The 24,272-nt window shown below is 33.0% G+C and overlaps 1 protein-coding gene across 1 annotated transcript; it reads left to right on the forward strand.

Annotated features, from left to right (window-relative positions):
• The first annotated feature begins 13,473 nt into the window (after positions 1 to 13,473).
• On the forward strand, positions 13,474 to 15,796 carry LOC138181251 (histone-lysine N-methyltransferase, H3 lysine-79 specific-like). The gene is made up of 4 exons (XM_069115964.1): positions 13,474 to 13,491; positions 13,588 to 14,049; positions 14,123 to 14,585; positions 15,555 to 15,796. Exons 1-4 carry the CDS (start codon positions 13,474 to 13,476, stop codon positions 15,794 to 15,796), a joined length of 1,185 nt encoding a protein of 394 aa, XP_068972065.1.
• Positions 15,797 to 24,272: the final 8,476 nt, after the last annotated feature.

Below are 24,272 nucleotides of genomic sequence, written 5' to 3' on the forward strand. Positions count from 1 at the left end.
ACGTTATACCATATAACATTATACCATAAACGTTATACCATATAACGTTATACTATATAACGTAATACGTTATAACGTTATACCTTATAACGTTGTACTACATAACGTAATACGTTTTAACGATATACCATATAACGTAATACATTATAACGTTATACCCTATAACGTTGTACTACATAACGTAATACGGTATAACGTTGTACCATATAACGTAGTACGTTATAACGTTATACCATATAACGTATTACGTTATAACGTTATACCATATAACGTAATACGTTATAACGTTATACCATATAACGTTATACTATATAACCTAATACGTTATAATTTTATACCATATAACGTAATACGTTATAACGTTATACCCTATAACGTTGTACTACATAACGTAATACGTTATAACGTTGTACCATATAACGTAATACGTTATAACATTATCCCTTATAACGTTGTACTACATAACGTAATACGTTTTAACGTAATAACATATAACGTTATACAATATAACGTTATACCATAAACGTTATACCATATAACGTTATACCGTATAACGTAATACGTTATAACGTTATACCCTATAACGTTATACCATATAACGTAATACGTTATTACGTTATACCTTATATCGTTGTACTACATAACGTAATACGTTATAACGATATACCATATAACGTAATACGTTATAACGTTACACCTTATAACGTTGTACTACATTACGTAATATGTTATAACGATATACCATATATCGTATTACGTTATAACGTTATGCCATATAACGTGATACGTTATAACATTATACCTTATAACGTTGTACTACATAACGTAATACGTTTTAACGTTATAACATATAACGTTATACCATATAACATTATACCATAAACGATATACCATATAACGTTATACTATATAACGTAATACGTTATAACGTTATACCATATAACGTTGTTCTACATAACGTAATACGTTTTAACGTAATAACATATAAGGTTATACAATACAACGTTATACCATATACGTTATACCATATAACGTTATACTGTATAACGTAATACGTTATTACGTTATACCTTATATCGTTGTACTACATAACGTAATACTTTATAACCATATACCATATAACGTAATACGTTATAACGTTACACCTTATAACGTTGTACTACATTACGTAATACGTTATAACGATATACCATATATCGTATTACGTTATAACGTTATGCCGAATAACGTAATACGTTATAACATTATGCCTTATAACGTTGTACTACATAACGTAATACGTTTTAACGTTATAACATATAACGTTATACCATATAATGTTATACCATAAACGTTATACCATATAACGTTATACTATATAACGTAATACGTTATAACGTTATACCTTATAACGTTGTACTACATAACGTAATACGTTTTAACGATATACCATATAACGTAATACGTTATAACGTTATACCCTATAACGTTGTACTACATAACGTAATACGGTATAACGTTGTACCATATAACGTAGTACGTTATAACGTTATACCATATAACGTATTACGTTATAACGTTATACCATATAACGTAATACGTTATAACGTTATACCATATAACGTTATACTATATAACCTAATACGTTATAATTTTATACCATATAACGTAATACGTTATAACGTTATACCCTATAACGTTGTACTACATAACGTAATACGTTATAACGTTGTACCATATAACGTAATACGTTATAACATTATCCCTTATAACGTTGTACTACATAACGTAATACGTTTTAACGTAATAACATATAACGTTATACAATATAACGTTATACCATAAACGTTATACCATATAACGTTATACCGTATAACGTAATACGTTATAACGTTATACCCTATAACGTTATACCATATAACGTAATACGTTATTACGTTATACCTTATATCGTTGTACTACATAACGTAATACGTTATAACGATATACCATATAACGTAATACGTTATAACGTTACACCTTATAACGTTGTACTACATTACGTAATACGTTATAACGATATACCATATATCGTATTACGTTATAACGTTATGCCATATAACGTAATACGTTATAACATTATACCTTATAACGTTGTACTACATAACGTAATACGTTTTAACGTTATAACATATAACGTTATACCATATAACATTATACCATAAACGATACACCATATAACGTTATACTATATAACGTAATACGTTATAACGTTATACCATATAACGTATTACGTTATAACGTAATACTATATAACGTAATATGTTATAACGTTATACCATATAACGTAATATGTTATAACGTTATATCTTATATCGTTGTACTACATAACGTAATACGTTATAACGTTATACCATTTAACGTAGTAATTTATAACGTTATAACATATAGCGATATAACATATAACGTAATACATTATAACGTTATACCTTATAACGTTGTACAACATAACGTATTACGTTATAACGTTGTACCATATAACGTAGTAATTTATAACGTTATACCATATAACGTTATAACATATAACGTAATACGTTATAACGTTATACCTTATAACGTTGTACTACATAACGTAATACGTTATAACGTTGTACCATATAACGAATTACGTTATAACGTTATACCATATAACGTTATACCATATAACGTAATACGTTATAACGTTATACCATATAACGTAATACGTTATAACGTTATACCTTATAACGTTGTACTACATAACGTAATACGTTATAACGTTATACCATATAACGTATTACGTTATAACGTTATACCATATAACGTTATACCATATAACGTAATACGTTATAACGTTATACCTTATAACGTTGTGCTACATAACGTAATACGTTTTAACGTTATACCATATAACGTAATACGTTATAACGTTATACTATATAACGTTGTACTACATAACGTAATACGGTATAACGTTGTACCATATAACGTAGTACGTTATAACGTTATACCGTATAACGTATTACGTTATAACGTTATAGAATATAACGTATTACGTTATAACGTTATACCATATAACGTAATACGTTATAACGTTATACCCTATAACGTTGTACTTCATAACGTAATACGTTATAACGATATGCCATATAGCGTAATACGTTATAACGTTATACCCTATAACGTTGTAATACATAACGTAATACGGTATAACGTTGTACCATATAACGTAATACGTTATAACATTATACCTTATAACGTTGTACTAGATAACGTAATACGTTTTAACGTTATAACATATAACGTTATACCATATAACGTTATACCATAAACGTTATACCATACAACGTAATAGGTTATAACGTTATACCATATAAAGTTATACTATATATCGTAATACGTTATTACCTTATACCATATAACGTTGTACTACATAACGTAATACGTTTTAACGTTATACCATATAACGTAATACGTTATAACGTTATAACTTATAACGTTGTACTACATTACGTAATACGTTATAACGATATACCATATATCGTATTACGTTATAACGTTATGCCATACAACGTAATACGTTATAACGTTATAACTTATAACGTTGTACTACATAACGTAATACGTTATAACGTTATACCATATAACGTTATAGCATATAACGTAATACGCTATAACGTTGTACCATATAACGTAGTACGTTATAACGTTATACCGTATAACGTATTACGTTATAACGTTATAGAATATAACGTATTACGTTATAACGTTATACCATATAACGTAATACGTTATAACGTTATACCCTATAACGTTGTACTTCATAACGTAATACGTTATAACGATATGCCATATAGCGTAATACGTTATAACGTTGTACCATATAACGTAGTACGTTATAACGTTATACCATATAACGTAATATGTTATAACGTTATACCTTATTACGTTGTACTACATAACGTAATACGTTATAACGTTATGCCATATAACGTATTACGTTATAACGTTATACCATATAACGTTATACCATATAACGTAATACGTTATAACGTTATACCTTATAACGTTTACTACATAACGTAATACGTTATAACGATATACCATATAACGTAATACGTTATAACGTTATACCCTATAACGTTGTACTACATAACGTAATACGGTATAACGTTACACCTTATAACGTTGTACTACATAAGGTAATACGTTATAACGTTATACCATATAACGTAATACGTTATAACGTTATACCTTATAACGTTGTACTACATAACGTAATACGTTATAACGTTATACCATATTACGTATTACGTTATAACGTTATGCCATACAACGTAATACGTTATAACGATATACCATATAACGTAATACGTTATAACGTTATACCCTATAACGTTGTACTACATAACGTAATACGGTATAACGTTGTACCATATAACGTAGTACGTTATAACGTTATACCATATAACGTTATACTATATAACCTAATACGTTATAATTTTATACCATATAACGTAATACGTTATAACGTTATACCATATAACGTTATACAATAAACGTTATACCATATAACGTAATAGGTTATAACGTTATACCATATAAAGTTATACTATATATCGTAATACGTTATTACCTTATACCTTATAACGTTGTACTACATAACGTAATACGTTTTAACGTTATACCATATAACGTAATACGTTATAACGTTATAACTTATAACGTTGTACTACATAACGTAATACGTTATAACGTTATACCATATAACGTAATATGTTATAACGTTACACCTTATAACGTTGTACTACATAAGGTAATACGTTATAACGCTATACCATATAACGTAATACGTTATAACGTTATAACTTATAACGTTGTACTACATAACGTAATACGTTATAACGTTATACCATATAACGTTATACTATATAACCTAATACGTTATAATTTTATACCATATAACGTAATACGTTATAACGTTATACCCTATAACGTTGTACTACATAACGTAATACGGTATAACGTTGTACCATATAACGTAATACGTTATAACATTATACCTTATAACATTGTACTACATAACGTAATACGTTTTAACGTTATAACATATAACGTTATACCATAAACGTTATACCATATAACGTTATACTATATAACGTAATACGTTATAACGTTATACTATATAACCTAATACGTTATAATTTTATACCATATAACGTAATACGTTATTACCTTATACCTTATAACGTTGTACTACATAACGTAATACGTTTTAACGTTATACCATATAACGTATTACGTTATAGCGTTATACCATATAACGTTATACCATATAACGTAATACGCTATAACTGTTTACCTTATAACGTTGTACTACATAACGTAATACGTTATAACGTTGTACCATATAACGTAGTACGTTATAACGTTATACCATATAACGCAATATGTTATAACGTTATACCTTATAACGTTGTACTACACAACGTAATACGTTATAACGTTATACCATATAACGTAATACGTTATAACGTTATACCCTATAACGTTGTACTACATAACGTAATACGGTATAACGTTGTACCATATAACGTAATACGTTATAGCATTATACCTTATAACGTTGTACTACATAACGTAATACGTTTTAACGTTATAACATATAACGTTATACCATATAACGTTATACCATAAGCGTTATACCATATAACGTAATAGGTTATAACGTTATACCATATAAAGTTATACTATATATCGTAATACGTTATCACGATATACCATATAACGTAATACGTTATAACGTTATACCCTATAACGTTGTACTACATAACGTAATACGTTTTAACGTTATAACATATAACGTTATACCATATAACGTTATGCCATAAACGTTATACCATATAACGTAATAGGTTATAACGTTATACCATATAAAGTTATACTATATATCGTAATACGTTATTACCTTATACCTTATAACGTTGTACTACATAACGTAATACGTTGTAACGTTATTCCATATAACGTAATACGTTATAACGTTATACCTTATAATGTTGTACTACATAACGTAATACGTTATAACGTTATACCATATAACGTATTACGTTATAACGTTGTGCCATACAACGTAATACGTTATAACGTTATAACTTATAACGTTGTACTACATAACGTAATACGTTATAACGTTATACCATATAACGTAATACGTTATAACGTTATACTATATAACCTAATACGTTATAATTTTATACCATATAACGTAATACGTTATTACGTTATACCTTATATCGTTGTACTACATAACGTAATACGTTTTAACGTTATACCATATAACGTAATACGTTATAACGTTATACCTTATAACGTTGTACTACATAACGTAATACGTTATAACGTTATACCATATAACGTAATACGTTATAACGTTATAACTTATGACGTTGTACTACATAACGTAATACGTTATAACGTTATACCATATAACGTTATACTATATAACCTAATACGTTATAATTTTATACCATATAACGTAATACGTTATAACGTTATACCCTATAACGTTGTACTACATAACGTAATACGGTATAACGTTGTACCATATAACGTAATACGTTATAACATTATACCTTATAACATTGTACTACATAACGTAATACGTTTTAACGTTATAACATATAACGTTATACCATAATCGTTATACCATATAACGTTATACTATATAACGTAATACGTTATTACGTTATACCTTATATCGTTGTACTACATAACGTAATACGTTTTAACGTTATACCATATAACGTAATACGTTATAACGTTATACCTTATAACGTTGTACTACATAACGTAATACGTTATAACGTCATACCATATAACGTATTACGTTATAACGTTATGCCATACAACGTAATACGTTATAACGTTATAACTTATAACGTTGTACTACATAACGTAATACGTTATAACGTTATACCATATAACGTAATACGTTATAACGTTATACTATATAACCTAATACGTTATAAATTTAAACCATATAACGTAATACGTTATTACCTTATACCTTTTAACGTTGTACTACATAACGTAATACGTTATAACGTTGTACCATATAACGTAGTACGTTATAACGTTATACCATATAACGTAATATGTTATAACGTTATACCTTATAACGTTGTACTACATAACGTAATACGTTATAACGTTATACCATATAACGTAATACGTTATAACGTTATACTATATAACCTAATACGTTATAATTTTATACCATATAAAGTAATACGTTATTACCTTATACCTTATAACGTTGTACTACATAACGTAATACGTTTTAACGTTATACCATATAACGTATTACGTTATAACGTTATACCATATAACGTTATACCATATAACGTAATACGCTATAACGGTATACCTTATAACGTTGTACTACATAACGTAATACGTTATAACGTTGTACCATATAACGTAGTACGTTATAACGTTATACCATATAACGTAATATGTTATAACGTTATACCTTATAACGTTGTACTACATAACGTAATACGTTATAACGTTATGCCATATAACGTATTACGTTATAACGTTATACCATATAACGTTATACCATATAACGTAATACGTTATAACTTTATACCTTATAACGTTGTACTACACAACGTAATACGTTATAACGTTATACCATATAACGTAATACGTTATAACGTTATACCCTATAACGTTGTACTACATAACGTAATACGGTATAACGTTGTACCATATAACGTAATACGTTATAGCATTATACCTTATAACGTTGTACTACATAACGTAATACGTTTTAACGTTATAACATATAACGTTATACCATATAACGTTATACCATAAATGTTATACCATATAACGTAATAGGTTATAACGTTATACCATATAAAGTTATACTATATATCGTAATACGTTATAACGATATACCATATAACGTAATACGTTATAACGTTATACCCTATAACGTTGTACTACATAACGTAATACGTTTTAACGTTATAACATATAACGTTATACCATATAACGTTATACCATAAACGTTATACCATATAACGTAATAGGTTATAACGTTATACCATATAAAGTTATACTATATATCGTAATACGTTATTACCTTATACCTTATAACGTTGTACTACATAACGTAATACGTTTTAACGTTATACCATATAACGTAATACGTTATAACGTTATACCTTATAACGTTGTACTACATAACGTAATACGTTATAACGTTATACCATATAACGTATTACGTTATAACGTTGTGCCATACAACGTAATACGTTATAACGTTATAACTTATAACGTTGTACTACATAACGTAATACGTTATAACGTTATACCATATAACGTAATACGTTATAACGTTATACTATATAACCTAATACGTTATAATTTTATACCATATAACGTAATACGTTATTACGTTATACCTTATATCGTTGTACTACATAACGTAATACGTTTTAACGTTATACCATATAACGTAATACGTTATAACGTTATACCTTATAACGTTGTACTACATAACGTAATACGTTATAACGTTATACCATATAACGTAATACGTTATAACGTTATAACTTATGACGTTGTACTACATAACGTAATACGTTATAACGTTATACCATATAACGTTATACTATATAACCTAATACGTTATAATTTTATACCATATAACGTAATACGTTATAACGTTATACCCTATAACGTTGTACTACATAACGTAATACGGTATAACGTTGTACCATATAACGTAATACGTTATAACATTATACCTTATAACATTGTACTACATAACGTAATACGTTTTAACGTTATAACATATAACGTTATACCATAATCGTTATACCATATAACGTTATACTATATAACGTAATACGTTATTACGTTATACCTTATATCGTTGTACTACATAACGTAATACGTTTTAACGTTATACCATATAACGTAATACGTTATAACGTTATACCTTATAACGTTGTACTACATAACGTAATACGTTATAACGTCATACCATATAACGTATTACGTTATAACGTTATGCCATACAACGTAATACGTTATAACGTTATAACTTATAACGTTGTACTACATAACGTAATACGTTATAACGTTATACCATATAACGTAATACGTTATAACGTTATACTATATAACCTAATACGTTATAAATTTAAACCATATAACGTAATACGTTATTACCTTATACCTTTTAACGTTGTACTACATAACGTAATACGTTATAACGTTGTACCATATAACGTAGTACGTTATAACGTTATACCATATAACGTAATATGTTATAACGTTATACCTTATAACGTTGTACTACATAACGTAATACGTTATAACGTTATACCATATAACGTAATACGTTATAACGTTATACTATATAACCTAATACGTTATAATTTTATACCATATAAAGTAATACGTTATTACCTTATACCTTATAACGTTGTACTACATAACGTAATACGTTTTAACGTTATACCATATAACGTATTACGTTATAACGTTATACCATATAACGTTATACCATATAACGTAATACGCTATAACGGTATACCTTATAACGTTGTACTACATAACGTAATACGTTATAACGTTGTACCATATAACGTAGTACGTTATAACGTTATACCATATAACGTAATATGTTATAACGTTATACCTTATAACGTTGTACTACATAACGTAATACGTTATAACGTTATGCCATATAACGTATTACGTTATAACGTTATACCATATAACGTTATACCATATAACGTAATACGTTATAACTTTATACCTTATAACGTTGTACTACACAACGTAATACGTTATAACGTTATACCATATAACGTAATACGTTATAACGTTATACCCTATAACGTTGTACTACATAACGTAATACGGTATAACGTTGTACCATATAACGTAATACGTTATAGCATTATACCTTATAACGTTGTACTACATAACGTAATACGTTTTAACGTTATAACATATAACGTTATACCATATAACGTTATACCATAAATGTTATACCATATAACGTAATAGGTTATAACGTTATACCATATAAAGTTATACTATATATCGTAATACGTTATAACGATATACCATATAACGTAATACGTTATAACGTTATACCCTATAACGTTGTACTACATAACGTAATACGTTTTAACGTTATAACATATAACGTTATACCATATAACGTTATACCATAAACGTTATACCATATAACGTAATAGGTTATAACGTTATACCATATAAAGTTATACTATATATCGTAATACGTTATTACCTTATACCTTATAACGTTGTACTACATAACGTAATACGTTTTAACGTTATACCATATAACGTAATACGTTATAACGTTATACCTTATAACGTTGTACTACATAACGTAATACGTTATAACGTTATACCATATAACGTATTACGTTATAACGTTGTGCCATACAACGTAATACGTTATAACGTTATAACTTATAACGTTGTACTACATAACGTAATACGTTATAACGTTATACCATATAACGTAATACGTTATAACGTTATACTATATAACCTAATACGTTATAATTTTATACCATATAACGTAATACGTTATTACGTTATACCTTATATCGTTGTACTACATAACGTAATACGTTTTAACGTTATACCATATAACGTAATACGTTATAACGTTATACCTTATAACGTTGTACTACATAACGTAATACGTTATAACGTTATACCATATAACGTAATACGTTATAACGTTATAACTTATAACGTTGTACTACATAACGTAATACGTTATAACGTTATACCATATAACGTAATACGTTATAACGTTATACCATATAACGTTATACTATATAACGTAATACGTTATAACGTTATACCATATAACGTTATACCATATAACGCATTACGTTATAACGTTATACCATATAACGTAATTCGTTATAGCCTCATACCATTTATCGATGTACTGTATAACGTAATGCGATATAACGTTATACTATATAATGTAATCCGTTATAACGTTATTATATTTAGCGTAATACGTTATAACGTTATACTATATAACGTAATTCGTTATAACATTATACTATATAACGTTATACCATATAACATTTTCCGTTATAACGTTGTACCATATACCGTAATACGTTATAGCGTCATACCGTTTATCGATGTAATGTATAACGTAATACGATATAACGTTATACTATATAATGTAATCCGTTATATCGTTGTACCATATAACGTTATACTATATAACGTAATTCGTTATAACGTTATACCATGTAATGGTATACTATATATACATTATATACGTTATAACGTTATACTATATAACGTTATACTGTATAACGTAATACGTTCTAACGTTATAGTATATAGCGTAATACGTTGCAACGTTATACCATATAACGTTATACTTTAGTATCGGAAAGTTAAGGTATAAATTTTTCCCGATTACTTACAATTTATTATTAGTAAATTGGATGTGCAGATATTAATAGGACAGAAAACGACGTTTGTTTAATCGAAACCAAATGCAATACTCGTCACAACGAATATAATACTCTCTCTCTCACCGCAACTCTAACAACTCTACAACACTAGCAACTCGATCAACTCTCACGACTCTACTCTTTAAGAACTCGATTAACTCTCACGACTCTACTCTTCGACGTCTCCATCAACTCTGCTCTTCGCAACACACTCGCTTTTCGACTCTCATACTCTGACCTCTCCGTCACCTCTCCTTGAAACCGTCTTTTGTTCTAACGCTGTTTATCGTTTTTCGCATACCTCTGCAAGAACTAGGTGACTTTAGTCGCTTAGGCGCTCTTAAATGTAAACGAAACACAGAAGGTCGACATACACGGTTTTTCTATTTTCGACCGATCTAAAATTAAACTCCTTTTATGATACTACAATACTATATAACGTAATACGTTATAACGTATTACCATATAACGTATTACGATATAACGTATTACTTTATGACGTTATACTATATAACGTAATATGTTATAACGTATTACGTTGTAACGTTATACCATATAACGTTATACTATATAACGTAATACGATATAACGTAATACGTTGTAACGTTATACTATGTAACGTTATGTGTTATAACGTATTACGTTATAACGTTGTAGTATATAACGTAATACTATATATCGTAATACGTTATAACGTTATACTATATAACGTAATACGTTATAACATTATACTATATAACATAATACGGGGACATCTGATTTGGTTTTGGGCGAAGGTAACACGTGGTTAGTGAGCGCTGTGAAAAAGTGAAGGGTGAAGAGGAAAAATGGAGGAGGAGGAGGATAAAGGGGCAAGAAGAAAGGCAAGAAGAATGGCAAGAAGAAAGGAAAGAAAAGGGTGAAAGCACGAAGGGGGGGTATAAAAAAGTGATAAAGAAGACATAAGAAAGTGTGGGACACAAAATTAGGAATGAAGAGGTTAGGTGGACAAAAGTATAAAAGGTAGCTGGATAGGAAGAAAACAGATGGTGACAAGAAGCAGGCCGATGATGACGGCCTAGGCGGGCGCGGAGGAGGAACGCAGAAACACGCTGGAAAGGTATAGCGTGACAGAGAAAGATGCAGCAATGAGAGAGGGAGGTAAAGGTGCTACGGCCTAGAAGATGGCGAAAATTGTGAGGGGGTCGGTGGTGATGGCATAACTAGTTGTGTTGATAAGAAGGGATAGGAAAGAGCAGAGAGAGAGATGGGAAAAGGAACGGGAAGAGGAGGGGGAATGGTGGAAGAAGGAGTAGTTTGTAGAGAGGAAAAGATGGGAAAAAGAGAGAGATGAGGAGAGAGAAAGATGGAAGAAAGAGAAAGATGGGATAGTGAGTGGGAAAGATAGAAAAGAGAGAAGAAAGAATTAGAGAACAGAATCAGGAGGTTTGAGGAAAAGCAGGGCAGGGTAGGAAGGGAGAGAAGGCGGAGGAACATTGTAATAAAAGGCGCGAAATGGGGGGAGGAAAGTAACAAAGGTGCAGTGACAGAATTCATAAAGGAAAATATGAGAATAGAGGTAGAAGTAGAAAGGACACAGAAAGTAAGGGTGGGAGAAAAGAATGCAATAACAATTGCGACGTTGAAATCGTGGGAGGAGAAGATGAAAGTAATGAGAGAGAGAGGTAAATTGGGGAAGGGGATATACATAGATAATGACCTAACGAAGAAAGAAAAAGAAATACAATAAAGGTTAAGAAGAATTGCTAGAGTAAGAAGGGAAAGGGGGGAATACGTAAAAATAGGTTACAAGAAGCTGAAAATAGAAGACAGATGATATAGGTGGAATGAAAGCAAGGAGAAACTAGAAGGAGAAGGAAGGAGAGAGGTGAGAGGATGAGATAAGGAGAAAGGAAGGGGGTATATAAAGGGGTTGAAAATGTGCTTCTGGAACGTCGCAGGGATAATGAACAAGAATAAAGAGGTATGGGAATATTTGAGGACATTTGACGTAATCGGTCTCACGGAAACATGAACAGAGGAAAGCAAATGGAAAAGGGTAAAACATAAACTACCCAAGGAATACGACTGGAAATGCAGGGCAGCAAGGAGAGAATGGAAAAAGGGAAGGGCAAATGGGGGTATAATAACAGACATAAACAAAAATCTGAGGGAAATAGAGTATAAGGAAATAAGTGACGACATAGTAGAAAGAAAAATAAGGTACAAGGAGAGAACCTATAGAATAGTGGTGGTTTACAATCGAGACACAAAAAGGACATGGAAAGAAATAGAGGAAAGAGTAGAGGGAAGGGAAGAGGAAGTGACGGTCATAGGAGGAGATTGGAATGCAAGAACGGGAGAAGAGGGAGGGCTGATAAGCGAGGAACTAGGAAAAGAAAAAAGCAGGAGATCAAAAGACAAGACAATAAATACGGAAGGAAGAACTCTATTAAGGTTGCTGGGTGAAAGAGGCTGGACGATAATTAATGGTCGAGACAAAGGAGATGAGTGGACCTATGTGGGGGAGAGAGGAAAATCGGTAATAGACTACGTTATTGGCAATCAGGAAGCGATAGAAGAAATAACAGACATGAAGGTAGGAAAAAGAGTAGCCGTTGGAAATAGAAATAGAGGGACCAGAGTTACAAAGAGATGAGGAAAGAAAGGAAGAAGAGAAGGAGAGAAGGGAATGGACAAAAGAAAGTGTGGGAAGATATTTAGAGGAGTGCAAAGACTGGGCAAGCAGGGGAGGAACAGTAGAGGAAATGTGGACAGAAATCAAGAAGAAGATAAACGAGGCAATACCAAAGAAGAGAGTAAGGATAAGAAAATGGAGCATAGAAGAAAAGGTATGGTACGACAAGGAGTGGAAAGAGAGGAAAAGGGAGATAAGAAGAAAAATGACAAAATTTAGGAAAGGAAAATGCAGCAGAGAAGAATTCATAGAGGAGAAGAAGGCATTTAAACAGTGGTGTAAACAAAGAAAGGAGAAGCAGGAAGAGGAAGAGATGGAGAAAATCAACAAGATCGAAACAGAGCAAGAAGCATGGAAATACATAAATATGTCGGATTATGGTTAGAATTTTGGGCGCGTAACAACTCTTCGCGTGAATTAGCCATTGTTTTACACAGCCGAGATTATATTTTACACGTATATACAAGTCTACTACAAAGATTAACAAATACTAAGTCTAGTGAATAATAAGCTTAACGAATAATAAAGTTAGTGAAATAATAAGTTGAACAAATAATAAGTCTAACAAATAATAAGTCTAATGAATAATAAGTTTAACGAACAGTAAGATTAATGAATAGTATGATTTACGAATAATAAGTTTAATGAACACTATTAACACTATTTTTGGGTTCAAACGAATCCACGGTCAGCGGGATAACTCTTTACTAAGCGTAAACTGATCTTAGGCACAGAAATACGATTGTTGAAAATGCTCGATGTGTCACTCTCCAAGGCAATCGCAAGAATGCCAGCCTCGTGGAGATTTTTCTCGCTGTACGATTGCATTTGTTTTTCTATACCCGTTTGGAAGCATCGAGAAGTTTCCAAACGCCTTTGCTAGGCAGACTCGTTGGAAGCATCGAGAAAGTTCCAAACGCCGTTGCTAGGCAGTTTCTGCCTGGAGTTTGATTATTAATACAATGTATGTCCCATTGTATCAGCACCTCCGAGGCAACATCACACGTGCCTAGGCCCGCTCCCGAGGCCGCATGCCGCCACAACCACATTTCTCGGAAAACCCATACAACCATTCCAGACCTCCGTTAAGCAAAACGTCCATCCCGTGACCGTGGCTACGTTCGGCGACCAATTGTCACCTCGAACCCAATCTCGCTATCACAAATCTCGAACAATTACAGCTATGATAAAATCTAGGCTAGAGTACTAGAAGATGTTCCCAAAATTTCCAAGGAACGGCTTCGGCTTTCCTTTCATCTCCGACAAATAAATATAGGAGAAGAAGAGAGGTTGTAGACGAAGATATAAGGGAAGAGGAGTGGAAAAATTATTTTATGGAAATGTTAGAGAGGACAGAAAGCAAAGAGGACAGAAGAACAGAAGGGCGGAGAGCGGAGGAGGAATCAAAGCAGGAGAGAGAAGACAACATAGAGAAGGAGGAGGTGATATTCCAAATAAGAAACTTGGAAGAGAAAAAAGCAACGGGGGGAGATGGTTTGGAAAACGAGGTATAGAAGTATGCGCCGAAGGAAGTGGGGAAGGCGTTATGGGAGATGTTAAGGAAAATATGGAATGGAGAGGGGATACCTGAAGACTGGAGAAAAGGCGTAATATGTCCGATTTACAAGAGGGGAGACAAGAGAGCAGTGAAGAGCTACAGAGGGGTCACGTTAATGGACACGGCATACAAGATTTATGCAGGAATTCTGGACGAGCGACTGAAGGTAGAGATCGAAGACAAGCTGGGAGAGAGTCAATTCGGGTTTAGGGAAGGAAGAGGAGTGATAGACGCAGTGTAGGTATTGAACCACATAATAGACAAACAATTGAGCGGGGAAAGAGGGAAGCTATATGCATGTTTCGCGGATCTAAAGGCAGCGTTTGATAGGGTCAACAGGAAGAAGCTGGGGGAGATAATGAGGAGAATAGGGGTTAAGGAGAAGTTAACCAGAAGGATAGAGGAGATATACGAGGAGACAAAGAACGTAGTGAGGATCAGGAACAATAACACAAAAGAGTTTTGGACAGTGAGGGGAGTGAGACAAGAGTGCCCGCTGAGCCCGACACTATTTAATATCTATGTGACACGGCTGGAAGAGGAAATAAGGAAAGGTCAAGTAGGAGGCATAGTGGTAGGAGACAGTAAGGTATGGTTACTATCATATGCAGATGACATTGTATTGATAGCAGACAGAGAAGAGGAGTTAAAGGAAATGATGAAGAGATTTAAGACGTTCCTAAAGGAAGTGGAACTGGAATTGAGCACGGAAAAGACAAAAGTAGTAGTGTTTGAAAAGAGAAGGAACAATAGGAGGCAAAGGAAATGGAGATGGGGTGAGCAAGAACTAGAAGAAGTGGATGAAATTAGGTATTTAGGGTACATACTGCAGAAAAATGAGAGTGACGAAAAGCATATTCAAGACAGGAAAAAGAGGGCAACAATTGCGATGAAGAAGACATGGAGCGTAGGAGAGAAGATATTTAAATGGGACTACAAGAGGAGAATGAGAATGTTTGGAGTACTGGTAGAGAGTGTAGCGCTGTTTGGAGTGGAGGTGTGGGGATGGAACACAGAGGAGAGACTGGACAGGGTAAAAAGGAGATACATGAGATGGATTCTAGGCTTAGACACAACAACGCCAAATTACATTCTGAGAGAGGAGTGCAAAATAGAGGAAATGAGAGAAAAGGCACTGAAGAGAGCAGTAAAGTATGAGGAGAAAGCCTTAGAATCGAAGAAGGAATTGGTAAAAGAGTGCATAAAGGAGAGAGAAAGGAATTAGGGAAAGGGCCAAGAAGGGAAAAGAGCAAGGAAAAGAAAGATGAAGTTAGAGGAGGCGAGAGAGGGAAGGACACAAGTGGAGGCAGGAGATAGACAAGAAAGGATGACAGCTAACCAAATCATAGAAGAAAGAGGGAAAAGAGAAACAGAGGAGGGGGAGAAAAGGATAAAGGAATCCAAGCAAAACAGATATTACAGAAACATAGCAAAAGAAGGGCTACCAAAGTATCTAGAAGGAAAGATGAAATGGAAGGACAGAAGTATGGTAGCAAGATTTAGATGTGGTAACGAAACCAGGGCAAGAGAACACTGGAAAGAGGAGGAAGAAAGAGGATGCAGATTATGCAAAAAAGGAGAAGAGAACTTGAAGCGCGTAGAAGAATATGAGATAACAGGAGGAGCGAGGAACATGACAGAAGTGCTAAATGAGACTGGAGAAGGACTGGCAGAACTGAAAGCGATAATAACGAAGAGAAGAGTATCAGAAGAGGGGGAGGAACGACAGGAAGGGAGCACAGCAAGGAAGCAAAAGTCAAAGACAGAATGAGCATTTAGTTATAAGCGTAGATATAAGTTAGGACATAGAGATAGAGCAAGCACGGTGCAATAGATACGCATAAGCAGTATGTAATAATAGAAGTGCTAGAGTAAGAGAAATATATGAGATGTGAGGGCATTATAAGAGATGTAAACCAAAAGTCGTCCAAAGCCAAAAGGCATGGACTAAGAATAAATAAAATAAAATAAATATACCGTAATACGTTATACGTTAATATGATATAACGTAATACTGTATAGCGTAATACGCTATACGGTAATCCGTTATAACGTGATACAACATACAGTAATACGATACAACGTAATACTGTATAGCGTAATACGTTATACGGTAATACATTATAACATAATACTACATACAGTAATACGTTATAACGCAATACTATAAACCGTAATACTATATACCGTAATGCATTTTACGCTATTACGTTATAACGCAATGCCATATACCGTAATACGTTATAACATAATTCTACACACCGTAATGCGTTACAACGTAATACTATATACCGTAAAATGTTATAACGTAATACTACATACAGTAATACGTTATATGGTAACACGTTATAATATAATATTACATACAGTAATTCGTTCTAACATAATACTGTATACCGTAATACGTCATACGGTAAGACTATATAACGTGATACTATATAGCGCAATACGTTATATCCTTATACAATATAGCGTTATACTACATATCGTAATACGTTATAACGCAATACTATATATCGTAATATGATGTAACGTTATACTATATAACGTAATACTACATAACTCGATACAATATAACGTAATTCGCTGTAGCGTAATACTATATAACATCATACGTTATAACTATATACTATGTAAAGTGATATTACATAACGTTATATGTTATCACAGTTCTGCCCGAGCAACCGAGCTAAGCGGACGTGAAAAACAGTGCTTCAGAAAAAGTGCGGCAAGTGGGGAAGAGAAAGTTACGAACGGCTACGCCCATAGCTAAATGGTGGAAACCCGTGTCATCTACTAAGAAGACTATAAGCATACCTAACATAAAAAACACATCTCACCGATAAAAATAATTAACAAAGACGAACTACTACATAAATAAAACAACAAACATATCAAAACCAAGCCAACCAATAAACCAAGAACAGGACTGTTCAGTTACAAACGAAGTTGATATGGAAACCAATAAAGAAACAACTCAACAGGATGAAAGCTGGAAGGTGGCGAGCTACAACAAAAAACGAAAAATAACAGGAAATCCAAATACAGAAAAGCAGCGATGGCTGCAAGAATTACCACTAAGAAACTCCTTCAGCTCACTTACGAAGGAAATAGACGATGACCCAGTAACCAAAAACATAACTAAATCAACGCACATTACAAAACCACCACCAATATTTGTCGAGGCCCAGATAATAGACCCGCTTATAGATCGACTAAACGATACAGTTTGGAAGGAAAATTACATAATAAAACAAACAAAACTAGAACAAGTAAAAATACAAACAAACACCCCAGAAAGTTATAAGAAAGTGATAAAAGAATTAAAAGAAAAAAATGCTATATACCACACGTACCAGCTCAACACGGAAAGGAGCTACAAAGTAGTTATAAGAAGACTACATCCAAAAACTAACACAAAAAAACTAAGTAACGAATTAGCAAAAATTGGGCATCAAACAAGAGCAATGAACAACATGACAAGATACGATACGAAGCAACCACTACCTTTATTCATAATAGAGCTGAAACCTAGCACCAACAAGACGGAAATCTACGAAATTAAACGAATTCTAAATACGATAGTAACAGTGGAACCACCACGCCACAAAAAAGATATACCACAATGCATGCGGTGTCAACAATACGGACATACTAAAAATTATTGTAACAGAAGCCCGGCATGTGTTAAATGTGCTAAAAACCATCTAACAACACACTGTCCTTACATAGGGAAAATAAACGAAGTTAAATGTTACAACTGTAATGGAAACCACCTAGCCAGCTATAAAGGATGTGAAATCAGGAAACAACTACAACGTAAACTGTTTCCACCACTTCGCAATAGATCAGTCGATAACTACCAACCACAACAAAGTACAATGGATAACGAAGCAACATTGAAAGCACAAAATGAAATAAAAGCTATAAACAGAAACACAGATCCCCAAGGAAACCGAAGCTACGCGCAAGTAACCCAAAACATTAGACAAGCAAGGCCCATAAATAATCAGAATCAAAGCAACAACACCGAAGACGCTACAAAATTCAAAGAACTACTAAAACAATCCATCAAAAACACCGAAATACTTACAAAAATGATAAGCGAACAAAGCGCAGTCCTCAGACAGCAAACGGAACAAATCACAGTCATGCTACAACTACTTACAAACATGCTGAGCAAAAAATAAGAAATAAAAATTGACATGCTTAAAATAGCAGCCTGGAACCCTAACGGCCTACAACAAAGGGCCCTAGGAACTAACATTTCTGTACAACAATAATATCGACATACTACTCGTATCAGAAACACACTTCACTACAAAAAGTTACATAAAAATACCATACTACACCATATATGATACGAAGCATCCCTCAGGAAAAGCACACGGAGGGACCGCAGTAGTAATAAAAAAACGACATTAAACATCACTTACACAGCCAAATTAGTAAGGAACATATATAAGCAACCACCGTTACTGTACAAACTAGCATCAACCATTTATGTACCGCCGCGACACAAAATTACATCACAAATGTGGGAAAAGTACTTTCAACACTTAGGTGACAAGTATATCGCAGCTGGAGACTACAACTCAAAGCACACACTATGGGGATCAAGAATCACTACACCACGAGGTAGAACCTTGGAAAACTACATTAGAAACAATAACCTCAATATATTATCCACGGGAAGACCGACATACTGGCCGACAGACCAGAGCAAAATACCTGATCTACTTGATTTTGCAGTTACAAAGGGACTAAACGCAAATAAACTAAACATAGCACCCAGCCTTGAACTTACCTCTGATCATACACCCATAATAATTACATACAGAAACAAACCAATACTTTACAGCAATTCAGAGACACTATGCAATAAAACCACCAAATGGCAAACATTTAAAGAAATAATTGAGAGCAAAATCAACTGCAACATCCCATTGAAAACACCTGAACACATCGATCAAGCAGTAACGACATTTACAGAAACTATTCAAGAAGCAGCATGGGCAACCACTATACCTGAATCAACCAACAGACAAACAAAAATAATTCCATTAGACATCCTCGAAAAAATTAGAGAAAAAAGAAAACGGCAAAAACATAGAACAAAAGAAAACAAAAAACACCTAAACAAACTTGCGAAGGAAATAAAAAACAAAATAAAAGAACACAACAACAACGAGTTCACAAAGTTCATTGAGTCACTATCTGTACACGAAAACTACAACTACTCCCTATGGAAAGCCACAAAAAAAATAAAGAAGACAATAAAAATGGTCCCAGCAATCAGAAGAGCAGATAACACACGGGCAAAAAGCAACGAAGAGCAAGCTGAAGAATTTTCCAACCACCTATGCAACACATTTACACCACATAATATCAACAACAGCAACCACAATAGTCATAGGGATGCGCTAACCACTAGTATATCAACTGACAAACACTACACCATACCTAAAACAACAGCACAAGAAATTAGAAACATAATCGAGAAAACAAAAAATAATAAAGCACCAGGAATCGACCTAATCAATGGCAAAATCTTAAAAAACCTTCCGCCAAAAGCGATAAGACAAATCACAATAATATTTTACGCAATACTAAGAATTCAATACTTTCCTAAAATTTGGAAACTGGCACAGATCATAATGTTACCTAAACCAGGCAAAGACCCACATCAAACTACATCATACAGACCAATATCATTACTTCCTGTGTTCTTTAAGATACTAGAGAAAGTAATTTACGACCACATAAAACCAATAATAAAGAAGGAAAAATTAATACCGGATCACCAATTCGGATTCAGAAACAAACACTCCACTATAGAGCAAATGCACAGACTGGTCAACAAAATAATACTAGCTCTAGAAAACAAGCAATACTGTACAGCCCTCTTTATGGACATAAAGAAAGCATTCGACAAAATAAACCACGAAAGCCTTCTACAAACAATCAGGAAACAATTCCCGGAGCAAATATACGAATTAATAAAATCCTACTTAAGCAGCAGAACCTTCGTAACAAAATCAAGGACACATACTCCGAAGTCAAAGACATCAAGGTAGGGGTCCCGCAAGGAAGCGTCTTAGGACCAATATTACACACACTATACACGGCCAACATACCAACAACTACCAATAGCAAAATACTGACATTCGCGGACGATACAGCGGTACTAGTCACGCACACTAACCCTGTAACAGCTGTCACATTACTACAAGAACATATCACAAAAATAGGAAAGTGGCTACAAGTTAAACAAATTAAAGCAAACCCCAGTAAATGCAACCATATTACATTCACACTGCGAAAACAGATACCACCAAACATCTTTCTTAACGGCACGCACATATTACAAACAGGGCAAGTCACAGAAACAGCATATCAAATCAATAACAAACAAAATACAGATGGCAAGGAGACAAATGCATTGGCTAACAAGTCGAAAATCCAAACTAAGTATAGAAAATAAATTAAAAATATACAAAATGATCATAAAACCAATCTGGACGTACGGAATATCACTATGGGGAACAGCAGCAATGAGCCATATAACCAAAACAGAGACAATGCAAGCAAAAATTCTTAGAACAATAGTAAACACCCCATGGTACGTTAGAAACGAGGACATTCGGAAAGACCTGAGAATATCAACGGTCAAGGAGGAGATTAGCAGATGTGCAAGAAGGTACAGAGAAAGAATAACAACGCACCTGAACCGGCTGCCAGCGGAAACGATCAACACATCAAGCATAGAAAGAAGACTAGAAAGGAAACACCCAACAGATCTCACAAAGGATATAACCTAACAAACACGAAGATGGTACCCCGCTGGAGGTAGCCACCCACATGATAATCAAACAGCCAAAAAATTCTACCAAATGTCCAAATCGGGCAAATTGTGAATGTAAACAACTAAATAAAAAAAGAAATATGTTATCACGTTATACTATATAATATTATACTATATAACGGTTTACAACATAACGCAATACACTATAGCGTAATACTATAAAACGTCATACTTTACAACGACTTACTACGTAACGTAATCGTACATAAAGTAATATATTATATCTTTATACTATATATCGTTTTACTACATAGCGTAATACGTAATATCCATATACTATATAGCGTTCTACTACATATCGTAATACGTTATAACGTAATACTATATAACGTCATACGGTATATCGATATACTATGTAACGTAATACTACATAACGCAGTATGTTATAACGTTATACTATATAGCGTAGTTCGTTATACCCCTATACTGTATAGCGTTATACTACATATCGTAATACATTATAGTGTCATACTGTATAACGTAATACGTTAATACGTTATAACATAATACCATATAACGTAATACTACATAACGTAATATTATATGTTATAACCTTATATTATATAACGTAATACGTTATAACGATATAGTATGTAAAGTAATACTACATAACGTAATATGTTATAATGTTATGCTATTAAACGTTATACTACATAACGTAGTACGTTATATCGTTATACTATATAATGTAATGCTATATAACGCAGTACAATATAACGTAATACTCCGTACCACAATACTATATAACGTCATACGTTATAACGATATAATATGTAACGTAATACTACTTAACGTAATACGTTATATCCCTATACTATATAGCGTTATACTACATATCGTAATATATTATAACGTCATACTGTATAACGTATTACGTTAATACGCTATATCGTAATACTATATAACGTAATACGTTATAACGTTTTACTATATATCCTGCTCCTATGTGTCTCCTAGAATATGAAATCTATCTTGTTTCTTCCGAATTAATTCTTCGACCTTTTTTGTCTCCTCTTTGTTCAAGTGTTCGAGTCATGATAATTCAATTATTTTGTCAACTCTTCTTTCTTTTGATTTTGAAATTGCATTGCACGTCATGCTAGGGAGCGAGGTGAGATTTTGAAATTCTTTAATTACCATTGTAGGTGTGGTAAATTTGTAGTCTCTCGATGTGGTATTTGTTATTCTCATATAACCTCGTCCCTTATGGTTCCTCACAACTGCTTTACCAAATTAGACTCCGTTAATTATCTCGATTTTTGGAATAAATCCCTCGTTTATCTGCGGATTTGCAATATTGATAGTACACGGTACCGAACTTCGTTTTGGCACGATTATCTTTTCTTTTGTATCGAAGGGAATATAAATATTTCGCCACTTGATATGCTTTCGCTCGTAATCCAAACGAGCCTTGCATCCTGCGAAAAATTCGGATCCTAAGATTCCGTCTTGATCGATCAGCAATGAGTCATCAACAACATGAAAAATAACTGGATGGCCCGCAACCTGTATTACTGTCTGCCCTAAGGTGACCAGACTCATTGCCGTAATTCCTCGAACTTTGATTGATTCTCGCTCGTTGATGATCGCTGAATCGGGTAAATCAGGTTTTTTAATGATATTTATCTCTGATCCGAAATCTAA

This window comes from Bombus flavifrons, chromosome 6 (genome assembly GCF_040668555.2).
Source record: "Bombus flavifrons isolate JBK064 chromosome 6, iyBomFlav1_principal, whole genome shotgun sequence".
NCBI lineage: Eukaryota > Metazoa > Arthropoda > Insecta > Hymenoptera > Apidae > Bombus > Bombus flavifrons.

Bases quoted from the DNA above. Each gene is read 5' to 3' on its own strand.
- LOC138181251 (XM_069115964.1), top strand. The intron at 14,050-14,122 runs GTAATAGACTAC...GAAAAAGAGTAG, and splicing joins TGGGGGAGAGAGGAAAATCG to CCGTTGGAAATAGAAATAGA. The intron at 14,586-15,554 runs GTTAGAATTTTG...GAAATGTTAGAG, and splicing joins CATAAATATGTCGGATTATG to AGGACAGAAAGCAAAGAGGA.